The 25,784-nt window shown below is 35.5% G+C and overlaps 2 protein-coding genes across 2 annotated transcripts in view; one reads left to right on the forward strand and one right to left on the reverse strand.

Moving 5' to 3' along the window:
• Window positions 1-591: 591 nt before the first annotated feature.
• On the reverse strand, window positions 592-4,482 carry LOC136039653 (uncharacterized). The gene is made up of 3 exons (XM_065723556.1): window positions 4,449-4,482; window positions 1,981-2,257; window positions 592-1,930 (listed from the first exon to the last, which is right to left on the reverse strand). Exons 1-3 carry the CDS (start codon window positions 4,480-4,482, stop codon window positions 592-594), a joined length of 1,650 nt encoding a protein of 549 aa, XP_065579628.1.
• Window positions 4,483-23,515: 19,033 nt separating this feature from the next.
• Window positions 23,516-25,784, forward strand: part of LOC136039245 (LYR motif-containing protein 2-like) — a 48,378-nt gene continuing 46,109 nt past the window's right edge. Inside the window, exon 1 of the mRNA XM_065722798.1 lies at window positions 23,516-23,601. The gene's annotated coding sequence lies outside the window, so the exon portion shown is untranslated. The remainder of the gene's footprint in view (window positions 23,602-25,784) is intronic.

The raw sequence follows: 25,784 nt of genomic DNA on the forward strand, positions 1-25,784 counted from the left end.
ATTTATGGGGTATCTAGGAAAAAAATCCCCAGCAGTCAATCTTTTTCGATGCAGCGAAAAAGAGCCACAGTGAGATTCTCCAAAGATGGCTAACCTGGACCAACCTGGTTCACGTTCACCACACATTAGCCCACGTTCGCCACCATCTTGCATCATGGTTATCAAAGCATCTATTGCTCTAAATGTAGCGTTAGAATAGATGTTTATGTATAGTTATTTCAGACATTTATTTTTCATGCAGCTACAAAAGGAATTGGGTATAGGATAATTCACTTAACCCATCTTGTATACTGAAAGGTCCACACCAAACTTCAGCCGTTCAGCAAGTCTTGAAGTTCCGCCTGATATTGAGGATTTTCCTAATCTGGTTACAACCTCGGACTTCAAGACGCAAGATTCCTCTTCAGTCAGCACGAACTTGCTCATTTCTACACACTTCAAGAATTTAACACCGAAGCTCATCTGGATATTCCTTTAAAACTTTCGCAGCATAAAAATGCTTGCCACTCTTTTTACCTACAAGACCAACTAAGATAAAGTCACCCAATTCTATTGGCCTGCTTCCCAAATCCTCTTCAACTCCTCTTAGATTCAGACTGTTGTCACTATCATCATCAAACTCCATCTCAACATGATTGGATTCACTTTCACTCTAGAAATAGTTGCTTGCTTGCTTCTTGTAATTTGGCTTTCTTTGCATTTCCTGTCAGCTTTCAGTTCTTCTTCCTGACGGATTCTTTCCTTCACTGGGGTGTCAGTCAAGATTTCGGTAGATTTTTTTTTCACTGCACGTCTGATTTGTTTTCTCGGAGAACCTTTTGGGAATGGAGAGATGTCAACTAGTTCAGAGAAGCTTTTGTCAGCCAATAGGTCTACATCTGAAGGTAAGCCCAATAGAGATTGGGTAGCGTTGTCACAGTCAGTAAACTGGCTAGCCGCATCATCTTTACGGGAACCAGAAACTGGTGATGGAGGTACTAAGACATCCTGGTCCAAAGGATGTGGTCGATCAGAGACATATGAGCTGAGATACTCGTGATCTTTGAAAACATTGGGATCGAAAGGGAAAATCCCAGTGCTACGAAAACCGCTTATTATGTTTTCTGGAGTCAGTGCTTTGGGATACGCCTTTCCGCAAAGCTCGGATACATTGTACATGGAAATAGTCTTGCATTTGTGCTGTGTCATAAAAGTCGCAGATTCCCTGTTGTAGAATGCCTTCAAAGGATACATAACTGACCTGTCAAGTGGTTGCAACTTATGCGTTGTGTGTGGAGGCACTGTCAGCATGACAACTCCATTCTCTTTTGCTAACTCAAGCAATTCACTACTGTAACGACTAATGTGATTGTCAAGAATTAGAAGCACAGGATTAGCTTTGCTTGGTCTTGCCTGACTGATAAAATGGTTCATCCAAACAAGAAAGAGTTCATTGCACATCCAACCCGATGCCGTTTCTGAGCCGTGAGCAATGGTACCTGGTGGCGCTCCTTTCAGCAGAATTTCAGGGCATTTCTTGCGAGGGAAAATGAGCATTGGAGGGACGCTATTACCCATGGCACTGACACAAACACACATAGTAACATTCTGTCCTCTTTCTGCAGAAGTAACCTTGCCAACCTGTCTCTGTCCTTTTACTGCAACAATTTTTCCCGGCTTGTGGACAGTTGATAGTCCAGTTTCATCGACATTCCAAATATTTTGGGCAGTAAATCTGTGGCGCCTGTACACTTCACCAAGTTTCTCAAAAAATTTTCCAACTGTCACACGATTGAAAGCAGTTGCACGGCCAAGACTTGTTGCTTCAGGCGCTCTGACAGCTAGTTGCGAGTGTCGTGCCATAAAACCCCGATACCAGTCTTCCCCGGCGGCATTTTGATTTTCGTTGCAATTTCTTTCGCGAGAGCGTATCTGTAGGCAAGTTGCCGCACTTCAAGCGACGTTAAGCCATAATGCATCTGGCAAACAAGTTTCAAGTACCTGGCAAGGGCATTTTCCTGTTCTTCTGTGAAGATTTTTCTTGTGACGTAAGCTGGGGAAAAAAATGAGAGAGGTAGAAGTTCAATTTCCATGTTCTGTTTCTCAGCTTTTGTAACATATCCCCTTAGAGTTCCCCGTGGTATTCCATACTTTTTCGCTGATGTAAGCGTTTTTTGTTTTTTTACTAACACTTCAATGACAGCTGCTTGAACCAGTTCAGGATCCACAGCACCCTTTTTCCTTTCTTTAACTGGCTTAGTTTTTCGCACCATTTTACCTGAAAAAAGTAAGCTGAATGATTAAATTTTTCTTTTTTCCCACCAAACTATTTGATTTCCCGAGAACTAAGGGAGAGAAATCCAGGCTGAATTACATGAGATACTCCCTTGTTTGTCTAGTGCAGTCTAACAAGGAAGAACTAGGGTATATATATACAAATATATATATAGGCCTATATATATATATATATATATATATATATATATATATATATATATATATATATATATATATATATATATATATATATATATATATATATATATATATATGTATGTGTAAAATTTCCAGACATTCAGCAGCATTATTTTTATAAGCCATCATCTAACTACCCTTTCCTTTGAAATTGTGATGATTTTCTCCTAATGTGATATGTAAACAGTTTAATCTAGGTTGAATTTTGGCTTTATATCCCATAGAGGAAGCAAGAGAAAGAAACAACGAATCTCTGGTTTGAACAAAAATCGGTAAATGATTGAGAAGAAACGCTATTTTCTTTTGTCTCCTTGCTCACAGAAAAGTGAAGAATCGCGTTTTTACATATCTAAGGAATCTCCTTGGTGCATGAATCACGTCTGGTTTTATAAACAGATAGGTTTGAGCAGAATACTGGTGGTTAGTGTTTCTCTAATCATCAGTGCAGCCCTAGCTACAGCTTAGTAAAGAGTTAAACACGACTTATTTTCAACGTAATCTTAAAATGTATGCTGTAAGAATCGTATTAAATATTTCCGAATGAATGCTGATACAAAATAATAGCTATTTTAAAGAATAAATATTTTAAAGAACAATAAATTGTCGTTATTGAGACACATTTTTGAAAACTTCAAAAGAAGCCAGAAACACCTCAAAAAGTATGTCAAATGGAAATAAAACACCATTGAAATCGAAATTCTTGAAAATCCTCGATTGAGGACTTACAGTCCCACACATTGAACGAAAGGAAAAGCACAACTTGGAACGATCAGTTTTTTTTCATGGTTGGTGCTTCCGTCACAACCACCATAGCAGCCCAAAACTTAAAACATGTTTGGGAAAACAGCTGCCGAGGGAGGAGGAATCGTCATCTGAAGCTGATTCAGGAATATCAACTATTGTATTTTTTCTCGGGGTTGATAGTACCGACCGTTGGTCAAAAAGTATAAGAAGAATAAAGGTCATTTGAACAAAAATCACAGCATTTACTTCCCGGTTAGGTAAAAAAAAGAAGATAGACTTAGTCGGTTTATTGTGAGAATTCGACCGTCCAGGTTCGCCAGGCCCTGGATCGCCATTCCTAAGAGTGACGAACCAGGGCTGGTTTTTGATGGCGAACGTGGGCTTGCTCCCTCTTTTGAGTAAAAAAATTGCTGATCAGTTATTACCATAGATGGCGTCAAATATGCACCCATCATTGTTGCTAAGTTGCAGATGATCACGTTGAGATAATGAGTCCTCTCATACCTTTATGTTAAGGATTGACTTTTTCCATTTTCCATCTGGACAAAATCTAGTTTTAAAGCACCAAAAAACAACTTACCGCATAGAATTTACAAAACGTGTTTTAACTTGCTTCTTAATCTACTTAAACTTTCGCTATTAGATGGCAGTTCAAACACTAGATTATGGAATTTTCTCCGTGGATGGATTGCAAGTAAAACACAAATGGTGAACCTGGGCTGTGGCGAAGTTGGGCTGGTCTCCCCTACAAGAAAAGGTTATTTTTCAAAATGTAAAAGGAAATTAAATCTAGTGATCAATGGCTATCCTCAGCTCCTCCCTCCATTTGGCACCCCAACCTCCTACCATAAGCTAAGATACAACAATTGAGAAATGGTTGTACCTATCTTATAAAATTAGAAGAAAAGTAGTTTTGGGGTTGCCCTAGTCATCTGAACTATCAATATTTTCGTTAGAATTGCTTTAATTCAAATTAATTCGTTTAGCTGTTCACTATCCAGCTGCACAGGGAAACTTTCACGTATTTATTATTTAACTCTAACCTAAATTTTGTAGCTCAGATTCTTGAACTTCTTCAAAAAGGTTAAAATATTTAGAACTTCTTACACAAAAAAGTTACATGTATTTAGTATACGTGTGTAGTTGTGCCCAATTCGGCCACATGGTCTGTGCTCTAGTCCTCCATGCTCGTTTTGTTAGGAATTTTTATTTAAAATAAATAAATAGAAAAAATGGACTGTAAAACTTACCCATCACAATGTAACCATCTAAGATTAACTCCATTTTATTTGCCTTTAAATGGTTTCTCCTTCAAAATTTTTCCCCAAAAATTGTATTCGAGCCGTCTCGGAGAGATGGATCTCGAAATAGTATGTATATTTCTTCTATGACATGTAAAACTCTGCAGTATTTCTAATGAATTTCATTCATATCCCATTCTTTCTCATTTCATTATTTGAGATGTATTTTTATTTTTTGTTCAAAACTACGAATGCTGCGCTACCTTCCATTTTTGTTTATTTTTACTTGTATGTAATTGTATGTATTTACTGGTATGTATGTATGTATTTACTTGTATGCATTGTATATATTACTTGTATGTATTGTATGTATTATACTTGTATGTATGTATATATTGTATGTTTTTACTTGTATATTTTGTTTATTTTTACTTGTATGCGTTGAAGCTTATTCTATATTATAGATATTTAGCTCAAAATTAAAATTTAAAATTAACACTAAAATATAAGATATATAATAATAATAATAATAATTTATTCCAGAAAAAGCCCGTGGGCCATAGGGAATTTACATAACAAAACAAACAACAAATTAGCTAAAATAAAAACTATTTAAAGAAAACGCTCACGATGTGACGCTGCAATCCTGACAAACCTTGCTATCCTTTTAATATTCAGGAAATTTGTCTCTTTCATTCTATCTACCATCCATATTTCATTCAACTTTTCTTTACCATACATCTCTCGCCCCCATTCATTCAATTCGACACATTCACACAAAAAATGTATCAAACTTTCATCCTGAGATCCACACATAGGACAAGCAATAGATACTACAGTTACCCCTTTTCTCCCTTGATACTTTCTTTTCTCGTCAATCAAAAATGCATTTCCCCTCCAGTTCAAATAAGCCTTCATATCCTCTCTACTTAACCCAACCTTCCAAAATACTTCCTCCCCCCAACTACCCTTTGTCTATAAAATTTTAACGATCCAGACTTGCCCATCATATCTGGCTTTCTTGGTTCTTCAACCTCTCTTGTACCTCCCTTTTTACTATTTCCTCCATACCCATAACCCCCTTTCCTTCATTCCACCATTCCCCTAATCCACACTTATCTAAGATATTCTTGATCTCCGCTGGCCACCCTGCTTTTCTGTCTCAACGCCTCTAGGTATGCTGCCTTTGCTACTGTAAATCTCTTCATACCCATTATCCTAACCCAATATCTCACCATGGTCACTAGCCTCATAGATCGCAGCAATGCTAACCCTAAATCCCCCTGGATTACCAAATTACTAAACGAATCCCTTAGTCCCAATATCCTCTTATAATATCTCATCATAACCACCTCAAGTTTCGGACCTTTCCGATAACCCCAGACCTCTGCTCCATAATCCATCGCCGGTACTATCTTACTTGTCCAAATCCTCTTATGTACTCTAATATCTCTCACCCGTCTAAGACTACTCCTCGCTATTTCACCGCTAATATACCTCCCCCTTGCATTCGCTAGATCCAGATGTCCACTGAATTTGCCGTTACTAGTAAACTTTACCCCAAGATTAACAAATTCATTTTTCACTGGTAAAGTTTCACTTTTAAAGGAAAAATTCACTTTCCATGGCTTTACGACCAAATACCATCACCACTGTCTTCGATGTGTTCAGGATTAACTTCTTCTCTTCCAAATAAACCTCCGTAATCTCTAATAATTGTTGCGGTTTCTCCTTTGATTCAGTCAGTAATGCGATGTCGTCAGCGAATAGTAGTAAGCACAGTTTAAGTAAATCTATCGATATCATTGGTGCATTGCTCTTAACGGAAAACTGATGGGCATCATTTAAATAAAGGCTAAACAATTTCGGTGAAAGCACACATCCCTGCTTTAGTCCCAATATAGATAACACTAGAGTTGAGCACTTTCCCACCGCCTTTCACCCAACCACTTCCCTAATCTTGATTCTATAACCTTGTAAAAAATCTTACTCATCACATTTCCTAAACTAATTATTGTATAATTACTATGATCCTGCCTATTACCTTCTTTAAAAATTGGTATTCCTACTGACAAATTCCACTGATCAGGCCATTTCCTTTTTTCAGTCACAAAACTGAAAACTGCTGCTAATACTGGTACTAGAATTGTTTTCCCTATTTTCCAAATCTTTGCTGGTATTCCATCCACCCCCGGTGCCGAAGATCCCTTCACTCTTTTTAAGGCTTGCCCATACTTCCTCTACCTTTATCGGCTCTAAGAGACTATAATCCTCTCGTCTTAAGGAGACACCACTCTACTCCCGTAGCTCCTCTGCTAAACACCCTATACCGTCTCCATATTACTCCCTTTTGCTAGTTTTCTGCTCCAGGTAAGTTGTCCACGACTCAGCTGGAGGTATGTGTTGGTCGTTGGCCTTGAATTCCCACCTTACTTCTCTCCAAAACTGTTAAATAATAAATACGTGAAAGTTTCCCTGTGCAGCTGGATAGTGAACAGCTTAACGAATTAATTTGAATAAAGACAATTCTAACGAAAATATTGATAGTTTGGATGACTAGGGCAACACCAAAACTACTTTTCTTCTAATTTTATAAGACAGGTACAACCATTTCTCAATTGTTGTATCTTAGCTTATGGTAGGAGGCTGGGGTGCCAAATGGAGGGAGGAGCTGAGGAGAGCCATTGATCACTAGATTTAATTTCCTTTTAAATCTTGAAAAATAACCTTTTCTTGTATTGTCTTCAAAGTTTACCGTCAAATAACATCAAAATTTGCACTACTATATAACTTGTATTCTTTGTAAGAATATCCAGACTACAGGCGGCTATTCATGTCCAACGCTTCTTTCTGGAGGATTTTCCTAACTGTCTCCAAAGAATGATCCTTAATCATGTAATCGGAAATAATAATTTTTCGAAAATTTATTCGACGAGCCCATGCCGCTCGTTGATTCCCATTCGAACTGAAAAAAAAATGAAATTGTTTAGTTATTTTGGTTTTCCTGTCACCGTATACTGGACAATTTTCTAATATTATAAGCAAGGCCTTATCACGGGGAATGTTTCGGGGTTTGACCCCTCCCCCCAAAGAAATACTTTTTTGACTCGTTAAAACGTAACAAAATGAATATAAACATACTTTTGATGCGCCTTTTAAAGTTTTTTGCACCCCTCCCCGTTCCTGAAAAAATCCTTCTGTAAAAAAAAAAAAAAAAAAAAAAAAAAAATCCTGGATACGGCCCTAATATAAGAGCATTGGTTTACGCAGGTGATTTAAGACGCATAGCTTCAAAGCTTAACAGAAACAATAAAATGGCTAATTGTGTTGCGGAGCAACACTACTGCTTTCGTTGTTTTTTTTTTTTTGTTTTTTTCACCGTGATCAGCGACCTGTAGCTCCGAAGTGGTAAGAGTTAAAAATTTGAGATTTTTCAGAGGGAAGGGAAACGTGAAACAGAGTAAAAAAGTTCCAGAGAAGTTCCTAAAATTTCTAACAGTTTTCCATAAAAAAAAATAAAACCGGTTTTTTCTTAGAAACTCGGCGTTCGATGTTTGGCGTCAAGTTAAGACGACCCTAGCTTCGGAAATAAACTTGTTAGAAATACAGTTAGGCTGAACGCATGTAGAACTTTCATTTGTCTCTTCGAGAACCGGAGCACAAAATTCCGTAGCTCTTACAGATTTCCCGGAAATAATTCCGGAAAAGTCCATCTCGTTCCGATTTTTTTTGGAATTTTCTCAAATTTTCGATTTTGATGTTTCTTATATTTTTATCGAGTAGTGGTATGAAAAGTATGCAAGAAAAAGTGAAGTGTTCTATATACCAAGTTGCTTCGTTCTCTAAGAAATAATTTCCGAAGTTTCGACGTTCTTGAGGTAACTTCTGTTCTGGACCAGCTAGAATTTTTTTTCCAACGCGGTTCGACAGGTCTCGATCTCCTAACAACTGGAGCTTACAATAGTTTCTCCGAAATAAAATTCCTTCTTTGGGTTTTTCTATTTGGAAGTTGTGTCATGCCCTCGGGGCAATTTAAATTTTTTGGTGAATTTGGTTTGTTTTATATTTTTCTAGCTTAGACCATCAAAAGTTAAGCAGAAAAGTATAAGACGTTATTTCCGTATCTCTTTCAGATTTCCCGGAAATAATTCCCGAAATGTGCGTCTCGAAACATAATACTTCGAATTGGCGTCAAGTTAAGACGGGCCTAGTTTCGGAAGTAAACGTTTTAGAGATAAAATAATTACGAACTCATATAGAACTTTTATTGATGTTTTCGAGAACTGAAGTATGAAATTCCGTAGGTCTTACAGATTTCCCTGAAATAATTCCGGAAAAGTCAATCTCGTTCCGATTTTTTGAAATTTTCTTAAATTTTCGATTTTGATGTCTATTTTATTTTTATCGAGTAGTGCTATGAAAGTTATGCAAGAAGAAGTGAAGTGTTCTTTATACCAAGTTGCTTCGTTCTCTTAGAAATAATTTCCGAAGTTTCGACGTTCTAGAGGTAACTTCGGTTCTGGGCCAGCTAGAATTTTTTTTCCAACGCGGTTCGACAGATCTCGATCCCATAAGACTGGAACTTGCAATATTGTGTCATTACATAATATGTTTAGATTGGGTATGGCTTATGTTGCATTAAGCAGAGTAAAAACCCTAAATGGTCTGTTTCTGAAAGATTTTGATGAAAGTGCAATGTATTCTGATACTGCTGTACAAGATACATTGGAGAACATGGCAACATTTCCGATGGGTCAGTTCAGTACACTATCGAATCTTGAAATCTCCGACAGCCAGTTTCTGCTGCTCCAGTTGAACATACAGTCGGTCAGCGCCCATTTTGAAGATCTCCAAAAGATCACTGGTTTTGACAAGTCGTCAATTATTTTGCTTCAGGAAACATTCGACACTCTGTCAGATCACATTTGGATGGAAAGTTATATAGTGTACAGAACCTCTAGTTCGTTTTCCAAAAATCGAGGTTTGTTGTCACTGTTCAAGAATTCTGATTTCGATGTACTTTTTACTGAAGACAGAACGACAATTCAGTATGACTGTCATGTAGTGGTCTGTCAGTTTAAGAAAACTCTTAAAAAAAACATATTGATTGTTAACATGTACAAACCACCGAGTACATCGGAATCTGTTTTACAAATTGAAGTTGGACATATTGTGGACTTGAAAGAAAAACTTGATTGTAAAAAAGTCATCGTAGCAGGTGACTTTAACGTTGATGCAGCGAAAGGAAACATAGTTTCGGCTTTTCAGCAATTAGGGTATCAACAGTTGATCAGACAGTCAACCACAAAGAATGGAACAATCATCGACCATGTGTATACGGATAGCGGTGTGTCTAAGTGTGGTGTTGCAGTCACATATTTCAGTTACCACAATTTAAGTTTTGCTGTATTTGATATTTGAACTTTTTCTTATTTTAGTTTCTTGGTTGTCATTATTCATGTAGTGCAAACTGTGGTTTAATTTGTATCGTATTATTCTGTTGTGCAGGACAAATTCTAAAAGTTAAATTTGATTTCTAGTTTCAATTATTTAAAGAAATTCTGGTTTATCTTGAAATTGTAATTATCCATCCTATAAATATTCAGAATTGTCAACTGTGTTATTGTGTTATTCTCGTTTATTTCTGGACCAGCTAAACATTTTACCAAACTCAGTTTAGTAGGAGCTCGAAATAAAACCATATCAAAGATGCTTCAAGATAACAATCGAAGCCGCATTAGAAAAATGTCCTCTGAAGGACATAATGGAGACTGTTGCTCCGCAACTGTGTCCCGTAGGGCACAGTTGCACGTGTTGCTCCGCAACTGTGCCCTAAGGAACAGGGCACAGTTGCTGCAACACTTCCCGTTGCACAGGCAACGGAGGTCTAGTTTTTATCAAATTTTATGAGTACGTAATTTATTAATTTTTATAACTGCCTAGTTCACTAATTTAGTAAGTTGCTGTTCAACAACAACACATTCATTGAAGACCCAAAAACTTAGCTCTTTTTATTAGATTAATAATAATTTGGTTATACAATATATTTCAATATTAAAGCTTCTTTTAGTTATTTGCAGGTTTACTAATCTTTCAAAGGGCGAATATGTAGAAATTAAGCGAGAAATTGTAATTTTGTCCTTTCTATGATTGCTAACGAAACATTTTCACTTTAAAACTATATTTATTTATTTGTCAATTTAAAGAAAAAAGAATGTTCGTGCAATTAATTCGATTAATTATATAATTAAGTAAGAAATTATGCTATTTGCTCAATTTCTGCTCATTTTTTTTTTAGGCAAAAAGAAACAGATTGTCATGATTAAAAGAAGGATAGAAGAAAACATTCAAAAATAGGTTGGGTTTCACGAGGGAAAGTAAAGTTGAAATAAAAATCAAATGAAATTTGAAAATAGAATGGTGAGTGCAGGAGAAATTGATTAGTTGTTATTGATTATATTTGGCACGTTTACCAAAATATTGCAGTCATTTTATTATTCATGATACACGTATAAGGATTTTATTTGACGATTCTGATAATGTAAGAATTTTGCATATATTTGGAATAAATCTCGTTCACTTATGATTTTTATTTCGTTTCCTTGGGTTTTTTTTTTGTTTATTTGTTTTGAGTTTAAATAAGCAAAGCATAAATAAATGACAAAACTATGAAAGCCCTGCTATGTTTTTTTTTTATATATTTAGTTTTGTTTTTACATAATCTATTCCAGGACTAAATAGGCCCCGGGAGGCTCCTGTCGTAAAAGCCCACTGATTAGAAATGTTTAATTACAGATATCATCGTTACTGTTTTTAAAAAAAAAGAACCTATTTCTCGCAATTAATTTCTAACGTCGAACTGTAGTCCGGCCTTTTTGGGTCTTAAGTCTGGGCTGCAGATTGCTAGTTTTGGAACTCGCGAATTGTAAAGCTCTCTAGAATCAGGGATGAAGATTGCTGGTTTCTGCACTCCGGAAAATCAGTCAAAGACTGAAGGTGACGTGCTAGTACAGTCATAGGAATTAAATATCAATTCTTCCTAAAAAGTAATGATGACTCCTCAAATTTATATACAGAGAGATGTCATCATATCACGAACTCGTTTCCAACCTCATATGCCTCTCTATCCTGACAGTAGGAAGCTGCCACTTTGAGATTAGACCTAAAGAAGCTTACCCTGGTATCAAAACCACTATTGCAGTGGAACGCAATTTCTGTGCAAGGTTTTGGGTTAAGACTATTTGGATAGTCAGTATCAAATATTAATGGATCCTTTTTGAAGTTTGACATTTTTAATGTAGCCCAACCCATCGAACGGTGAATGTAGGAAATTGTTGATATACCAGCCGTTCGTTTGTTTTTCCTCAAGTGTGACTAGGTGAAGGTCCCAAAAGTAAGTTTGTAATATTTAAAGCACCAAGAACAGTAAAAATTAAAACTAATTCTTTAAATTTGTCAAGTGGAAACTCACACAACCATATACGTCTTTAAAAACTAAAAAAAAAAAAAAAAAAAAAAAAAAAAAAACACCGGGAATCCTATTTTAAAGGAGAAAGAGCTTCAATTTATAACTTTGTCTGGAAGCAAGTTCAAAGCAAATTTCAAAAATAAAGGCATTAAATGAGCCGAAAAAAAAAATCACCATTTAACCTTAGAAATGTTTGTTTTCTTGATTGTTCCAGTAAAAGAGAATTTGGAATCTAGTTCAGCAAAACTTTTTTCTGTGAAAAATAATTTTAAGCCATGCTTCTTGAAATGAACTTGGCTATCCATATTCTTGATGTTACTAGAATTTTTGGCACTCTAGGACCTTTTAAATATGAAGCAGTTAGCTGGTAAAAATTAATGACTATAAAAGAAAGCATTAAGATGTAGCCTGTTAGGGACAGAGCTGCAACATTTTTATCGGGGAGGGGGGATAAAGGATCCATATCTTGATAGTGCTGTCACGGATTATCCTTAAGAAAAGCAATAGCAGTTCTGGCCTCGTCAATTTGCAATTTCCTCGTAATAAGTATTACAGTAAGTATGTAGCTTATGGTCAACTACAACCTATACTTCATCTTAAAAAAAGATAAAATTTGAAAAACTGCAAAATTGTTATAACTGCATAAATTATATTTATTTTATATTTGCGTCCTTAAAATTTCCCTCTCATTCCCTTCTCCAAAAACATCTATGGTTAAAGGGGTGTTGGAAAAATTGTGTAAAACACAATCCTAAATGTGTTTTGAAGATGCCCAAAAATTTTGATGATTCTGTTCCGAATTTCCAAGTCTGTTGAAAGGGGTCATCACAAATATGAGCCAAGAGTAAGGCTAGACCATTAATTGGATCACGATTATTAAGTAATTTGGTGAAAGTTGAGCTGTTTTCACGATTTAGATTGTCTTCACTTTTCATAATAGTATTTCCATAAGACGAAATAAATGTAATTCAAACTCCCTTTTTAATACCTTCTTCTTGTTCGACTTTCTGTTGCTTTTTTCAAGCTGGTTCCGGGCCAAAGAAACAAAGTAAGGAGCTCTGCCCTTTATTGGTTATATTAGCTTGTTATAAACAAATAAAATCAATTCAAATTTTACTTGAAAAACTGGTTTTTACGGAACTGGTTAATGAGCCAAAAAGTCTGGCCATCTTACATCGCTGAGCTTGCGCTTATTCTCAATAAATAATTTGCAGAATATGTAGCCGCCCTTCTGTCCAAAACCTAGAACTACAAGTGCATGTGCTCTTCCACCTGATGGGCGGGAGTTGTATTAAGTGGTTATAAAATAAAGATAGCCCATTGCTTCCCTAGGGGAAGCAGTTTTAGATTTATGGATTAGAATATGATTCCGAAATGCAAGGAATAGGACGTTATGAGTGCTTATTAGGCATTTCATATGTAAATAAGAGAATCTGGAGCTATATTGGAATTTTGATTTTAATATTGGAATTAAAACAATTAAGTCATTCCTGGAGCTGACTCACCCCTTCTAATAACTCCTATGACTAAAATACAACTCATTTGACATATCTAGTTACAGTAGCAATGCTATTTTAATAATAACTACGTCTTATTTTTTGTTCGATGGTTACTTTTTCATCTCTTAAAAAGAAAAAATTCCTGTTTTCAATGGTTTTTAGATTTTTAGTGATTCTATTTCTCTCCTATTTTGAGACGTAGAAGCCGTACTCATATCCATTTTTGAAAGTTTTAAAACAAGAAAATCTGATCTTGAACTACTAAATTTTAAGAAGTAAGAAAGCCTTAACTATCAGGGGGGAAAATTTGATCTGTGCAAACTTGGCAATAACACAGTATTACCTTTAGCCTTTTCGAGAACCAAGATAAAATATGCTCTCCTATCCCCATAATAGACCCTATATGTAAACCATAGACATCTTGCATAGCTTCCAAGACAGAGCCACACTTTCTAGTGACCTGGATAACATGGATGTTAAAAAACGCTCAAGTAGCACAGCGGTTCTTTTTTGCAGTAGATATGGTAATGTAGATGGCAGTAGTGTATAATAACTAGGATCCTGATTGCATTAAATACAAAAACAATTTTTTTTAAATAAAATAAAAAAAACTATTTTTTTTAACTGAAAGTAAGGAGCGACATTAAAACTTAAAACGAACAGAAATTAATCCGTATATGGAATGGGTTGTCCCCTCTGCAATCCCTCACTCTCTACACTAAGGTTTGACTCTTTGCAACAATTCTACTTTTTAAAACAATTAAAAACTTTAGTATAAAGAGGGAAGCGTTGAGGAGGGGACAACCCATTTCATATACGGAGTAATTTCTGTTCGTTTTAAGTTTTAATGTCGCTCCTTACTTTCAGTTAAAAAAAACTTTTTTTTTATTTAACGTTTTTTATTTTAAAAACTTGTTTTTTTATTTTATTTCTGAACGTTTTTCAATCAATGCATATTTTGATTTTGGCTCTCCGCAGAGGAATAATTAAAACCAAATTTGTATATTTTTTTTGACTAAATGGCTTTCTCATAGTTTTGATCGAAGGATTTTGAGAAAAAAGGAGTGGGGGGGGAAGCCTAGTTGCCCTCCGATTTTTTAACTTAAAAAGGAAACTAGAACTTTTAATTTTTTGCGAATGTTTTTGTTACTAAAAGATATACGTAACTTATAAGTTAGCTTACTAAACGAACTTTTGTATTCTCATGTTTTATTACATATATGAGGGGGTTCACCCCCTCGTCAGTACCTCGCTCTTTACACTAAAGCTTAAATTTTGTCTCAATTCATTAAGAATGACCCCTGAATCACAAAAACCGTTGAATAAATAGTTGAAATTACTAGAAATACTTTAGCGTAAAGAGCAAAGTATTAGGAGGTGAGCTGCTCATATGAGTATTAATTTCTGTTCGTTTTAAGTTTTTATGCTGCCCCTTACTTCCAGTTGAAAAAACTTTTTCATATTTATTTTTTCATTGTTTATTTTTAATAGTGCTACAAAGTCCTGTGCTCCCCTCATGGAAATTTTCTTCCCCAGGGCAAATTCCTCGATGGAAAGTTCCCCAAACATATCCCCCTATACTCAATCCCTCCCCCCAAACAAAAAAATACCCCTGAAAACGTCTGTATACTTCTCAATAACCATTACTATATATAAGCACTGGTCAAAGTTTGTAACTTGTAGCCCCTCCTACGGGGATTAAGTGGTCCCCAAAGACATAGTTATAAGGTTTTTCGACTACGTTGAAAAAATGGCTATCTCAGAATTTCGATCGGTTGACTTTGGGAAAATAATTTGCGTGGGAGGGCGCCTAAGTGCCCTCCAATTTTTTGTTTCAGTTAAAAAGGGCACTAGAACTTTTCATTTCCGTTAGAATGAGCCCTCTTGCAATATTATAGGACCACTGGATCGATACTATCACCCTTAATAAATAAACACGCATCCGTGATCTGCCTTCAACAGATTTTCTCTGACAACAGGGTTCTCTGATACGCTGAATCTGATGGTGTGATTTTCGTTAATATTCTATGAGTTGTAGGGGGTGTTTCTCCCTATTCTCTAAAATAATGCAAATTTTCTAAGGCTCGTAACTTTTGATGGGTAAGACTAAACTTGATGAAACTTATATATTTAAAATCAGCATTAAAATGCGATTCTTTTGATGTAGCTATTGGTATCAAAATTCCATTTTTTTAGAGTTTTGGTTACTATTGAGCCGGGTCGCTCCTTACTGCAGTTCGTTACCATGAACTGTTTGATACTTAGTGTGAAACCACATCCTATGGGACATCAGTTAATTAACTACTACATAATAACTTATAAAATGGAAAAGTTTTAATTTGGTTTTATTAATCGAGAGTAAAAGCTCAAATGATTATATAATAAGGTAATGACTAAGAAAATTATCAAACTGACAAAATAACTTCAAGTAATAGACGAAAATCAAAGGTGACATTGACAAAATATCATGAAATAACAGATGAAAATCAAAGATCAATTTGAACTGACACAAAGACTTTAAATTGCATGATAATGCCAAGTTGACGAATCAAAATAGTTTCATGTCACGTAGGCTCGAATTTCGACGTCAAACGTGTAAAGGAAGAACAAATGAACATTAAAAGCAGCTTTTATGGTAAATAATACCTTAATAAATGCAACAACATCAAAAAGTTTGCTCTTCGTATTTTAAAAGTCCAAGAACACCAAGAGAAGAAGACAGGGGCTTCCCTCCCTTTTCAAAAGAAGATAAACATGCAGAGGAAGCAAAAAACTCTAACATTCGGAGGAATAATGCAGTTTTCTAGCCTTTCTTACTCTTAACTCCCTATCCCTGAACAATTATTTGCAGTCTTACATTCTTTCTTAGAAAAATTTTTGTAGGCTGTTCTGTAAAATTGTTTTTCTCAGGCTTTCCCCTTTCCACTTCCCGTTAAAAAAAAAACAATAATAATTTGGTTATACAATATATTTCAATATTAAAGCTTCTTTTGGTTATTTGCAGGTTTACTAATCTTTTAAAGAGCGAATATGTAGAAATTAAGTGAGAAATTGTAATTTTGTCCTTTCTATGATTGCTGACGAAACATTTTCACTTTAAAACTATATTTATTTATTTGTCAATCTAAAGAAAAAAAGAATGTTCGTGCAATTAATTTCATTAATTATATAATTAAGTAAGAAATTATGTTATTTTGCTCAATTTCTGCTCATTTTTTATTAAGCAAAAAGAAAAAGAGCGTCATGATTAAAAGAAAGATAGAAGAAAACATTCAAAAATAGGTTGGGCTTCACGAGGGAAAGTAAAGTTGAAATAAAAATCAAATGAAATTTGAAAATAGAATGGTGAGTGCAGGAGAAATTGATTAGTTGTTATTGATTATATTTGGCACGTTTACCAAAATATTGTAGTCATTTTATTATTCATGATACACGTATAAGGATTTTATTTGACGATTCTGATAATGTAAGAATTTTGCATATATTTGGAATAAATATTACATAAATATTTTCTTACAACTCTTGAAGACGGACAAATATTTATTTATAAAAATAATGAAGGTAAAAATTATTAAATTTCGTACGTTTAGCTCTTCGTATTACGAAATTAGAGCTTCGTTTTCTGTTAGTATTTTGAATTTTAGAAGTACTAGACAAATGAACTGCTGCTAGGCAAGATTATTTCTAAATTCCTTTGAAATACCAAGGACACCAAAATGAAAACATATTTAGCCTTCAAGATCCATTCAAAGCCTATTCATACCCGAAACCCAAATTTCTTAGCCAGTTTCTACATCGTCATTTCATGGTGGTTATCACATCTGTACTTTCTGCTTTTGATCCCTGCTCTTTTCTTCTTCCTTCTCGCCGGTTTTGGACAAGAAGCACACCCAAACACTTCTTTGGTTCATTTTGTTGAATATGTAGCACTCTGTATCAGACATCGAGAGGCACCCAGCACAAAGCCAGGAATTACATTCGTCACATTGTACGGCGTTTAACCTTCCATCCAAAGCACACCATTCCATTGCGCACTTATCAGTTCCTTTCTACGGGTGTTGAGGTTTTTGGCCGTTTCACGGCGCTTTTTCCTGTGGTTTCCAGCAGCATTAAATGGTAACGCTGCGTAAACACACACTAGAGCAGTCTGGATATGTCTTATTTTGGCAAGGATTTTCTCAGTAAACAATCACTTTTTTAGAATCAACATCAAGAATAGCCAAAATAATTACTGTTTTAAAATTATCAAGGCAAATAGAAACTGTGGGAAGTGCAATACTCAAATCTCCTATCCCTGGGAATTTAAGTATTAAAGTCCCACCGGTGCCAATGCGGCCTTTTGATTTTCAATATTGCTCTGTTCTGCACAAACAGAAAAAAAACAAGGCTAAATACATGAAAAACTGCTGAGTGAACAGGATCAGTGGTGCTAAAGAAATATATAGTTTGGCAAATGTGCGAATTCAGAAGAAGAAAACGAAGCACCCGAAGTATATTAGGGATGTGTTCCAGGGACTTACTGTAGTAACCGAATGGTAACTATTTCCGTTCCTAGCGGGAAAATGGTTACTGCCCAACCCACTGGGAACGAGAATAGTTACTGCCGGCAGTAACCGCAGTAAGTGATTTTCTTACCGTGCTCAAAAGAATGGTTAGCGTGGTAAGTACATAATTCACCTTCTTCAATAAAAATCTCATTCAACAAAAAATAAATATGGACAAGAATGAAGTAATGGAATATGAAGTTATTTGCTTGGAAGAAGGTGGGACAGTGATTTTGCAAAAGAAAGAGGGATCTGAGCCAGGTTAGTAAATCACCGTATTTTGGGATCAACATTAAAGGACACCCTGAGTAGTGGCTATCTATTAGCAAGTAGGTTAAATCAATGAAAAACTTATTATTTAATTCAAAGTTTTCAATGTTTTCTGGCATATCCAGGCATAATTATTACCTTAAATTGCCATTTGGAATCATTCTAAGGATTGCCTTCTTCCAGGTAACATTGAGGCTCCATTAAATTGCCACATGGTAGCATTTTAAGCATTGACTCTTTTTAGGCTCTGTAAACAGGCCTAGGTGAAGTATTACAGATAAGTTGAGGATTTATGGGCTGCCAAATCATTATTCTGAGACTGTCTTTAATCCTATTGAAGAAGTAGGCTAGGGTAGACTATTCAGAGTCTATTCCAAAGGATGGTAATTTTATCCAGTAAAATTCTAGTTGATTGACTTCTTGCTATCACTGAAATGGGTTAGGTTAGGAAAATGAAACTAGCTAAAGTATGTCCTGGGAAGGTATTTCAAAGTACACATCTCTACTCATTCTTGCTCTAGAGGGCCTTGATCTTTGATGACCTTCAAAAATATTTATAGCAGAAGTTACATGTTTCCCATTGATTCTGCCAATCTATCCCTCAACCTTTAACTCCCTGTTAATTGAAGCAACTGTAAACAAAGCAAGAATGGGGGGAAAGGTAACAGGTGACAGAATACATTGGAACTACATAATTTTGGCTATATATTTGCACATTAGGCAGGTTGGAGGTAAATTATAGTATAGAGATGCATGCTTTTCCCTTTGGTATGTAGGCTAAGTAGAAGGTCACTTGTACCTGATGCCGTCCATGTTGTTTTTAGTTGGATGGGAAACATCCAAAGAAAGTTTCCTTTGAAAAGGAAAGGTGAGAATGCCCAAAAGTGAGATTGAATTTGTCAAAGCTTGGAGGTTTGCCCCTTCAGTCTGTTTAAAGGAAAATGGATTCATAATTGAAGTTTTGTTCATTTCAATCTTAAGGGTGACCTATATTTGTGACAATTCATTAAATGGTTGCAAAGGGGTACTTTTGTTTATTCATTTGTCTTCTTTATTTTCTAACAGTTTTTTTAATCTTTAAATTGATATCCATTTCTTACAAATTTTTATTGATACCAGAGGTTCATTTACAAGTTTTCACCTACTTTGTAATCCCTGGTCTCACAATTACATTTAAATTTACTGAAGCTAGGGAACATAGAGCTACTATCTATTTAAAGAAAATCAATGGATATAAGTAGGTTTTATTGTATTTAAGCCCTAGGGCCATGGCAATTAAAGAAGATTAACTTTAAAATACTGGACATTAAATAAGCATGATAGTCACAAAGAAAAACAAATAACAAAATTATACTTCTGTGTTCAGTTGCCAACCTGAGCAACAGTCATAAATTTTTTTAATCTTTGCAGAACATTAACCCCAATTATATTCACAAGCTATCTCTCATGACCCACACTCTTGTCCATACATCCACATTTCAGGGAAATAGAAGGACCATCATACTGGTATTCTTCATTTTTACTTATATTTAATGGGTTTGAAAGAAAGTTTCTATGGCTAAGTCAGTAGGCCAGTAAAGGACCTGGTGGTCCTTTAGCCAGGTAGTGCAATAGGAAGCTAGGGACCAGCCAGCCTATGCTCTTGCATGCCCTTCCTTCTTACTGTCCCTAGATTTCCATCTGTACTCATTTAAAGTTAGGCCAATTCTAGCTGAGGTTAGTCATATCACCAACCCCTATCCAAAACAAAATAAACTGACAATGCCAGGAGTTAAACCTGTACCCCCTTGGACAAAGCATTCCAGCCCAGAGTGCCTACCACTTAGCAAGGAACACAAATTTGACCAGAGAACAACAATTATTTTTAAAAAAGTAGAATATTGAAAAAAACTTGCTATAGTTGTCCCACTACTATCTTGTAAATGCTATAGGCCCATTTTATTTAGACAAATGAATTTAAGACAGGTATCAACAAAACTCCATCAGGGATTGTATATGCTTAAGATACAATCAAGCTATTTGAATGCTTAGTTATGTGATATTCTAGTCTTCAAATAATAAAAAAAGAGAAAAAGTATATGATCTATTTATTTTTCACCAGCTCATTTGAGCAAAATCATTTGTGACAGCCAAATGCCCATGGTTGGCTTAGAACCTCTCTAAATGCTCTGAAACAGAAGGAATAAAAAATTATACTAATCAGCATTAAACTGTCCCTTAAATATAAACACGTGCGTTTAATTCGAAAATGCCGCTACTGCTAGTCAGCTTACTGTGCCGTTCCCACTGGCTCTACCGCAGTTAGAAATGGGCAGTTACTGCAGTTACTGAAAAACCGTCAGCTGGAACACACCCTAGGTGTTTTTTATTTGGGTGTGTTCCAGGGACTTACTGTAGTAACCGAATGGTTACTATTTCCGTTCCTAGCGGGAAAATGGTTACTGCCCAACCCGCTGGGAACGAGAATAGTTACTGTTGGCAGTCCGTGCTCAAAAGAATGGTTAGTGCAGTAAGTACATAATTCACCTTCTTCAACAAAAATCTCATTCAACAAAAAATAAATATGGACAAGAATGAAGTAATGCAATATCAAGTTATTTGCTTGGAAGAAGGTGGGACGGTGATTTTGCAAAAGAGAGAGGGATCTGAGCCAGGTTAGTAAATCACCATATTTTGGGATCAACATTAAAGGACACCCTGAGTAGTAGGCTATCTATTAGCAAGTAGGTTAAATCAATGAAAAACTTATTATTTAATTTAAAGATTTCCATGTTTTCTGGCATATCCAGGCATAATTATTACCTTATATTGCCATTTGGAATCATTCTAAGGATTGACTTCTTCCAGGTAACATTGAGGCTCCATTAAATTGCCACACGGGAGCATTCTAAGCATTGACTCCTTTTAGGCTCTGTAAACAGGCCTAGGTGAAGCATTACAGATAAGTTGAGGATTTATGGGCTGCCAAATCATTATTCTGAGACTGTCTTTAATCCTATTGAAGAAGTAGGCTAGGGTAGACTATTCAGAGTCTATACCAAAGGATGGTAATTTTATCCAGTAAAATTCTAGTTGATTGACTTCTTGCTATCACTGAAAGGGGTTAGGTTAGGAAAATGAAACTTTCAGGGATCGGTCTACAGGCTAAAGTATGTCCTGGGAAGGTATTTCAAAGTACACATCTCTACTCATTCTTGCTCTAGAGGGCCCTGATATTTGATGGCCTTCAAAAATATATATAGCTGAAGTTACATGTTTCCCATTGATTCTGCCAATCTATCCCTCAACCTTTAACTCCCTGTTAATTGAAGCAACTGTGACAAAGCAAGAATGGGGAAAAGGTAACAGGTGACAGAATACATTGGAACTACATAATTTTGGCTATATATTTGCACATTAGGTAGGTTGGAGGTAAATTATAGCATAGAGATGCATGCTTTTTACTTTGGTATGTAGGCTAAGTAGGAGGTCACTTGTACCTTATGCTGTCCGTGTTGTTTTTAGTTGGATGGGAAACATCCAAAGAAAGTTTCCTTTGAAAAGGAAAGGTGAGTTTGAATTTGTCAAAGCTTGGAGGTTTGCCCCTTCAGTCTGTTTAAAGGAAAATGGATTCATAATTGAAGCTTTGTTCATTTCAATCTTAAGGGTGACCTATATTTGCCACAATTCATTAAATGATGGTAAAGGGATACTTTTGTTTATTCATTTGTCTTCTTTGTTTTCTAAGAGTTTTTTTAATCTTTAAATTGATATCCATTTCTTACAAATTTTTATTGATACCAGAGGTTCATTTGCAAGTTGTCACCTACTTTGTAATCCCTGGTCTCACAATTACATTTAAATTTACTGAAGCTAGGAAACATAGAGCTCCTATCTTTTTAAAGAAAATCAATGGATATAAGTAGGTTTTATTGTATTTAAGTCCTAGGGCCATGGCAATTAAAAACAAATTAAAGAAAATTAACTTTAAAATACTTGACATTAAATAAGCATAATAGTCACAAAGAAAAACAAATAACAAAATTATGCTTCTGTGTTCAGTTGCCAACCTGAGCAACTGTCATAAATTTTATAAATCTTGCAGAACATTCACCCCAATTACATTCTATCTCTACAAATACAATACAAGCTGTCTCTCATGACCTGCACTCTTGTCCATACATCCACATTTCAGGGAAATAGAAGGACCGTCATACTGGTATTCTTTATTTCTACTTATATTTAATGGGTTTGAAAGAAAGTTTCTATGGCTAAGTCAGTAGGCCAGTAAAGGACCTGGTTGTCCTTTAGCCAGGTAGTGCAATAGGAAGCTAGGGACCAGCCAGCCTATGCTCTTGCATGCCCTTCCTTCTTACTGTCCCTAGATTTCCATCTGTGCTCATTTAAAGTTAGGCCAATTCTAGCTGAGGTTAGTCATATCACCAACCCCTATCCAAAACCAAATAAACTGACAATGCCAGGAATTAAACCTGTACCCCTTGGACAAAACATTCCAATCCAGAGCGCCTACCATTTAGCAAGGAACACAAATTTGACCAGAGAACAATAATTATTTGAAAAAAAGTAGAATATTAAAAAAAACTTGCTATAGTTGTCCCACTACTATCCTGTAAATGCTATAGGTCCATTTTATTTAGGCAAATCAATTTAAGACAGGTGTCAACAAAACTCCATCAGGTATTGTATTTGCTTAAGATACAATCAAGCTATATGAATGCTTAGTTTTGTGATATTCTAGTCTTGAAATAATAAAAAGAGAGAAAATGTATATGTTCTATTTATTTTTCACCAGCTCATTTGAGCAAAATCATTTGTGACAGCCAAATGCCTATGGTTGGCTTAAAACCTCTCTAAATGCTCTGAAACAGAAGGAATAAAAAAAATTACACTAATCATCATTAAACTGTCCCTTAAATTTAAACACGTGCATTTAATTCGAAAATGACGCTACTGCTAGTCAGCTTACTGTGCCGTTCCCACTGGCTCTACTGCAGTTAAAAATATGCAGTTACCGCCAGTGTTTCCACTTTGAGGGATTTATCCCTTTCTGAGGGATTTCTAGGCCTTCCGCGGGATTACTTTCTCTAAAAAGGGATACGAGATTTTTCAGGGATATTTGAGATATTAAGGGATTTTCCCTACTAAAATAGAGATATTCAGGATTTTCAGTTTTGATGGTGTATTCAAGGATTTTTGTTGGTGTTTGGTGCAGCTTCCAGAATTTTTTATCTTTCCATGTAAGGATTTTGTTTTTCGTCAGTATGAGCGATATAGTGAGCTACGCGCCAACTTTTTCAAAATTGCTTGGCAACTGTTTCAAAATTCAACAGCAGCAATTGGAATTGGCTAGTTGAATAAGAAGAAACAAAAGGAAAGTAAAAGTAAGATATATTATTTTTGAATTGAGGGTTTGATATTTTTGTTAATTTTTTGGGTATAGTGGTGTGTTTTACCTGGGATGCAGGTAAATTTGGATCCACATCACTCTCCTGGAGTGATGATGGGGACAAATGCAGTAAGTCCAAATAATGAGCAGGGGCAGGCCCCCATGTACACAACATTTATTCCACAAGTTGTACCTATGTCTCAAGCTATACAGTAGCAGGGTCAGGTTATACAGCAGACACCAGGATTTAATCAGGCAAGACAATCACCATATGTCACAACTCTAGCCCCCCACAATAGTCAATACAGTCAGCATCAAATCTATATTTCACCACACTCCCGAAATAGATTCATTGCTACAGTCCCTACATCAAATTCATTTGAAATTTTGAATTCAATTGATGAAAATTACCCACCTCTTCCCTCAGATGAAGCCATGAATTTAGGCAGTGCACACCCTAAAGAAGTGGAGGGTATCATAAATTTCCCTAATCTAGGATTATCTCATGACTTGGGAAAAGGAGCCAAGAGAGCTATATCCCCAACCCTCATTGAGGAAAACAATAGAGTTGCAAAAAGTCACTACACAGCTCCTCCTAAGTACCACCCAAAAAATAAGGGAATCCAGATTCTTGACAGATTTGACAATAGAGTAATCTTGTCTAGCAAAATTGAAACAAAAATCTTGCCTATGGAAAGAGAAACCACTTTAAGCCTAAAAGAAGCATTGAAACCTGAGCACTTTGAATTTGAACTGAGCAAATATAAAAAGAGAGTCACAATATTTCTTCCAACTGAATCTGCTGTAGCAAAAGCATTGACAATTAAGAAAATAGGTGAAACAGAAGTCAAAGCTGAGGAATTTAAACCCAGATGTCAAGGAGTAATAAGGGGAATACCTAAAGAAATCACTGAAGAAGAGATTAAAAGTGATCTTGAATCTGAGTCCAATGCTAATGTGAAATCTGTAAAAAGACTGAAAAGATTTAATAGAGAAACAAAACAATTAGAAGATAGCCTATCAGTCTGTATTACATTTGAAAATAATCTCTTGCCCTCAGCTCTATGGCTATATGGTAGGAAAAGAGAAGTTCAAGGAAACCTAAGGACTATTATCCAGTGCTTCAAATGTCAAAAGTATGGACATATGCAAGCACAATGCAGGGCACCACAGCCAGTTTGTCTCAGATGTGCAGGTCCTCACCAGTCAAAAGATTGTGAACTTAAGAAAGTAACATTAAAAGAAGAAAAATTCCAAAAATATAGCTGTGTAAATTGTAGAGATAACCATTCTTCTACTTCTGGATTGTGTAGAGTAAGAGATCAAAATAAAAATATTTTAAGATTATCTCAAGAAAAAAATATTGGCTTTAATCTGGCTTCCATAGCATATAGATCCTATGCAGATGCATTAAATAAGAAAAAGGCCATAGAGATCAATGAACAAAACAAAATCCAAAAAGACATTCTAACAAAGTTAGTGATTTTTATTTCAAGTGCACCAGAAGTGGTTGACTTGAGGGACTTGGAATTACAAGAAAGGGTCCAGAAGTTATGCTCTCTTATGAAAACATTATTCAATGAGAAACTAGAATCAAGTGAAATTCTAAAGCTAATCAACATAAGCCCTTAAATGAGAATTTTATCATTCAACACTCAATCATTCAAAAGAGTTAAAAAGGACTTAATTGAGAACTTTGCAAAGAATAAAGAAATTGATATTATCTGCCTACAAGAAACATGGCTGACAAGCAGAGATACGTGTTTAATGAAAGATTTTCACATAATTAGAAAGGATCAAAAATAATGTTCTGTTCTTTGACTCTTGAACGAGAGGTTGAATTCTGCATTCGTTAGTATCCATGCTCAAGATAGGAGAATGCAAATTTTGGGATTTAGTTTTGAAGTTTTTTTTGTTAAAAAAATTATAGTGTTTGCATCTTCCAGTGCTTTTCAGTTCGTTCAGAGAGATTTTTATTTCAAACAATCGGGTGCTCAGACAGAAGCACACAGATGGACTTCGTGGACCAGGAAACCAGTAGCTAACTGTCGTGATTAGCATGAGAGGGATTTTTCAAGGATTATTGTTTAACCAATAAGGGATTTTTAGGGATTTTTCGTCTCTGATTCGGGATTTTTCAAAAAAGAAAGTGGAAACACTGGTTACCCCGCAGTAATT

The sequence above is a fragment of the Artemia franciscana genome, chromosome 19 (assembly GCF_032884065.1).
Source record: "Artemia franciscana chromosome 19, ASM3288406v1, whole genome shotgun sequence".
Taxonomy (NCBI): Eukaryota; Metazoa; Arthropoda; class Branchiopoda; order Anostraca; family Artemiidae; genus Artemia; species Artemia franciscana.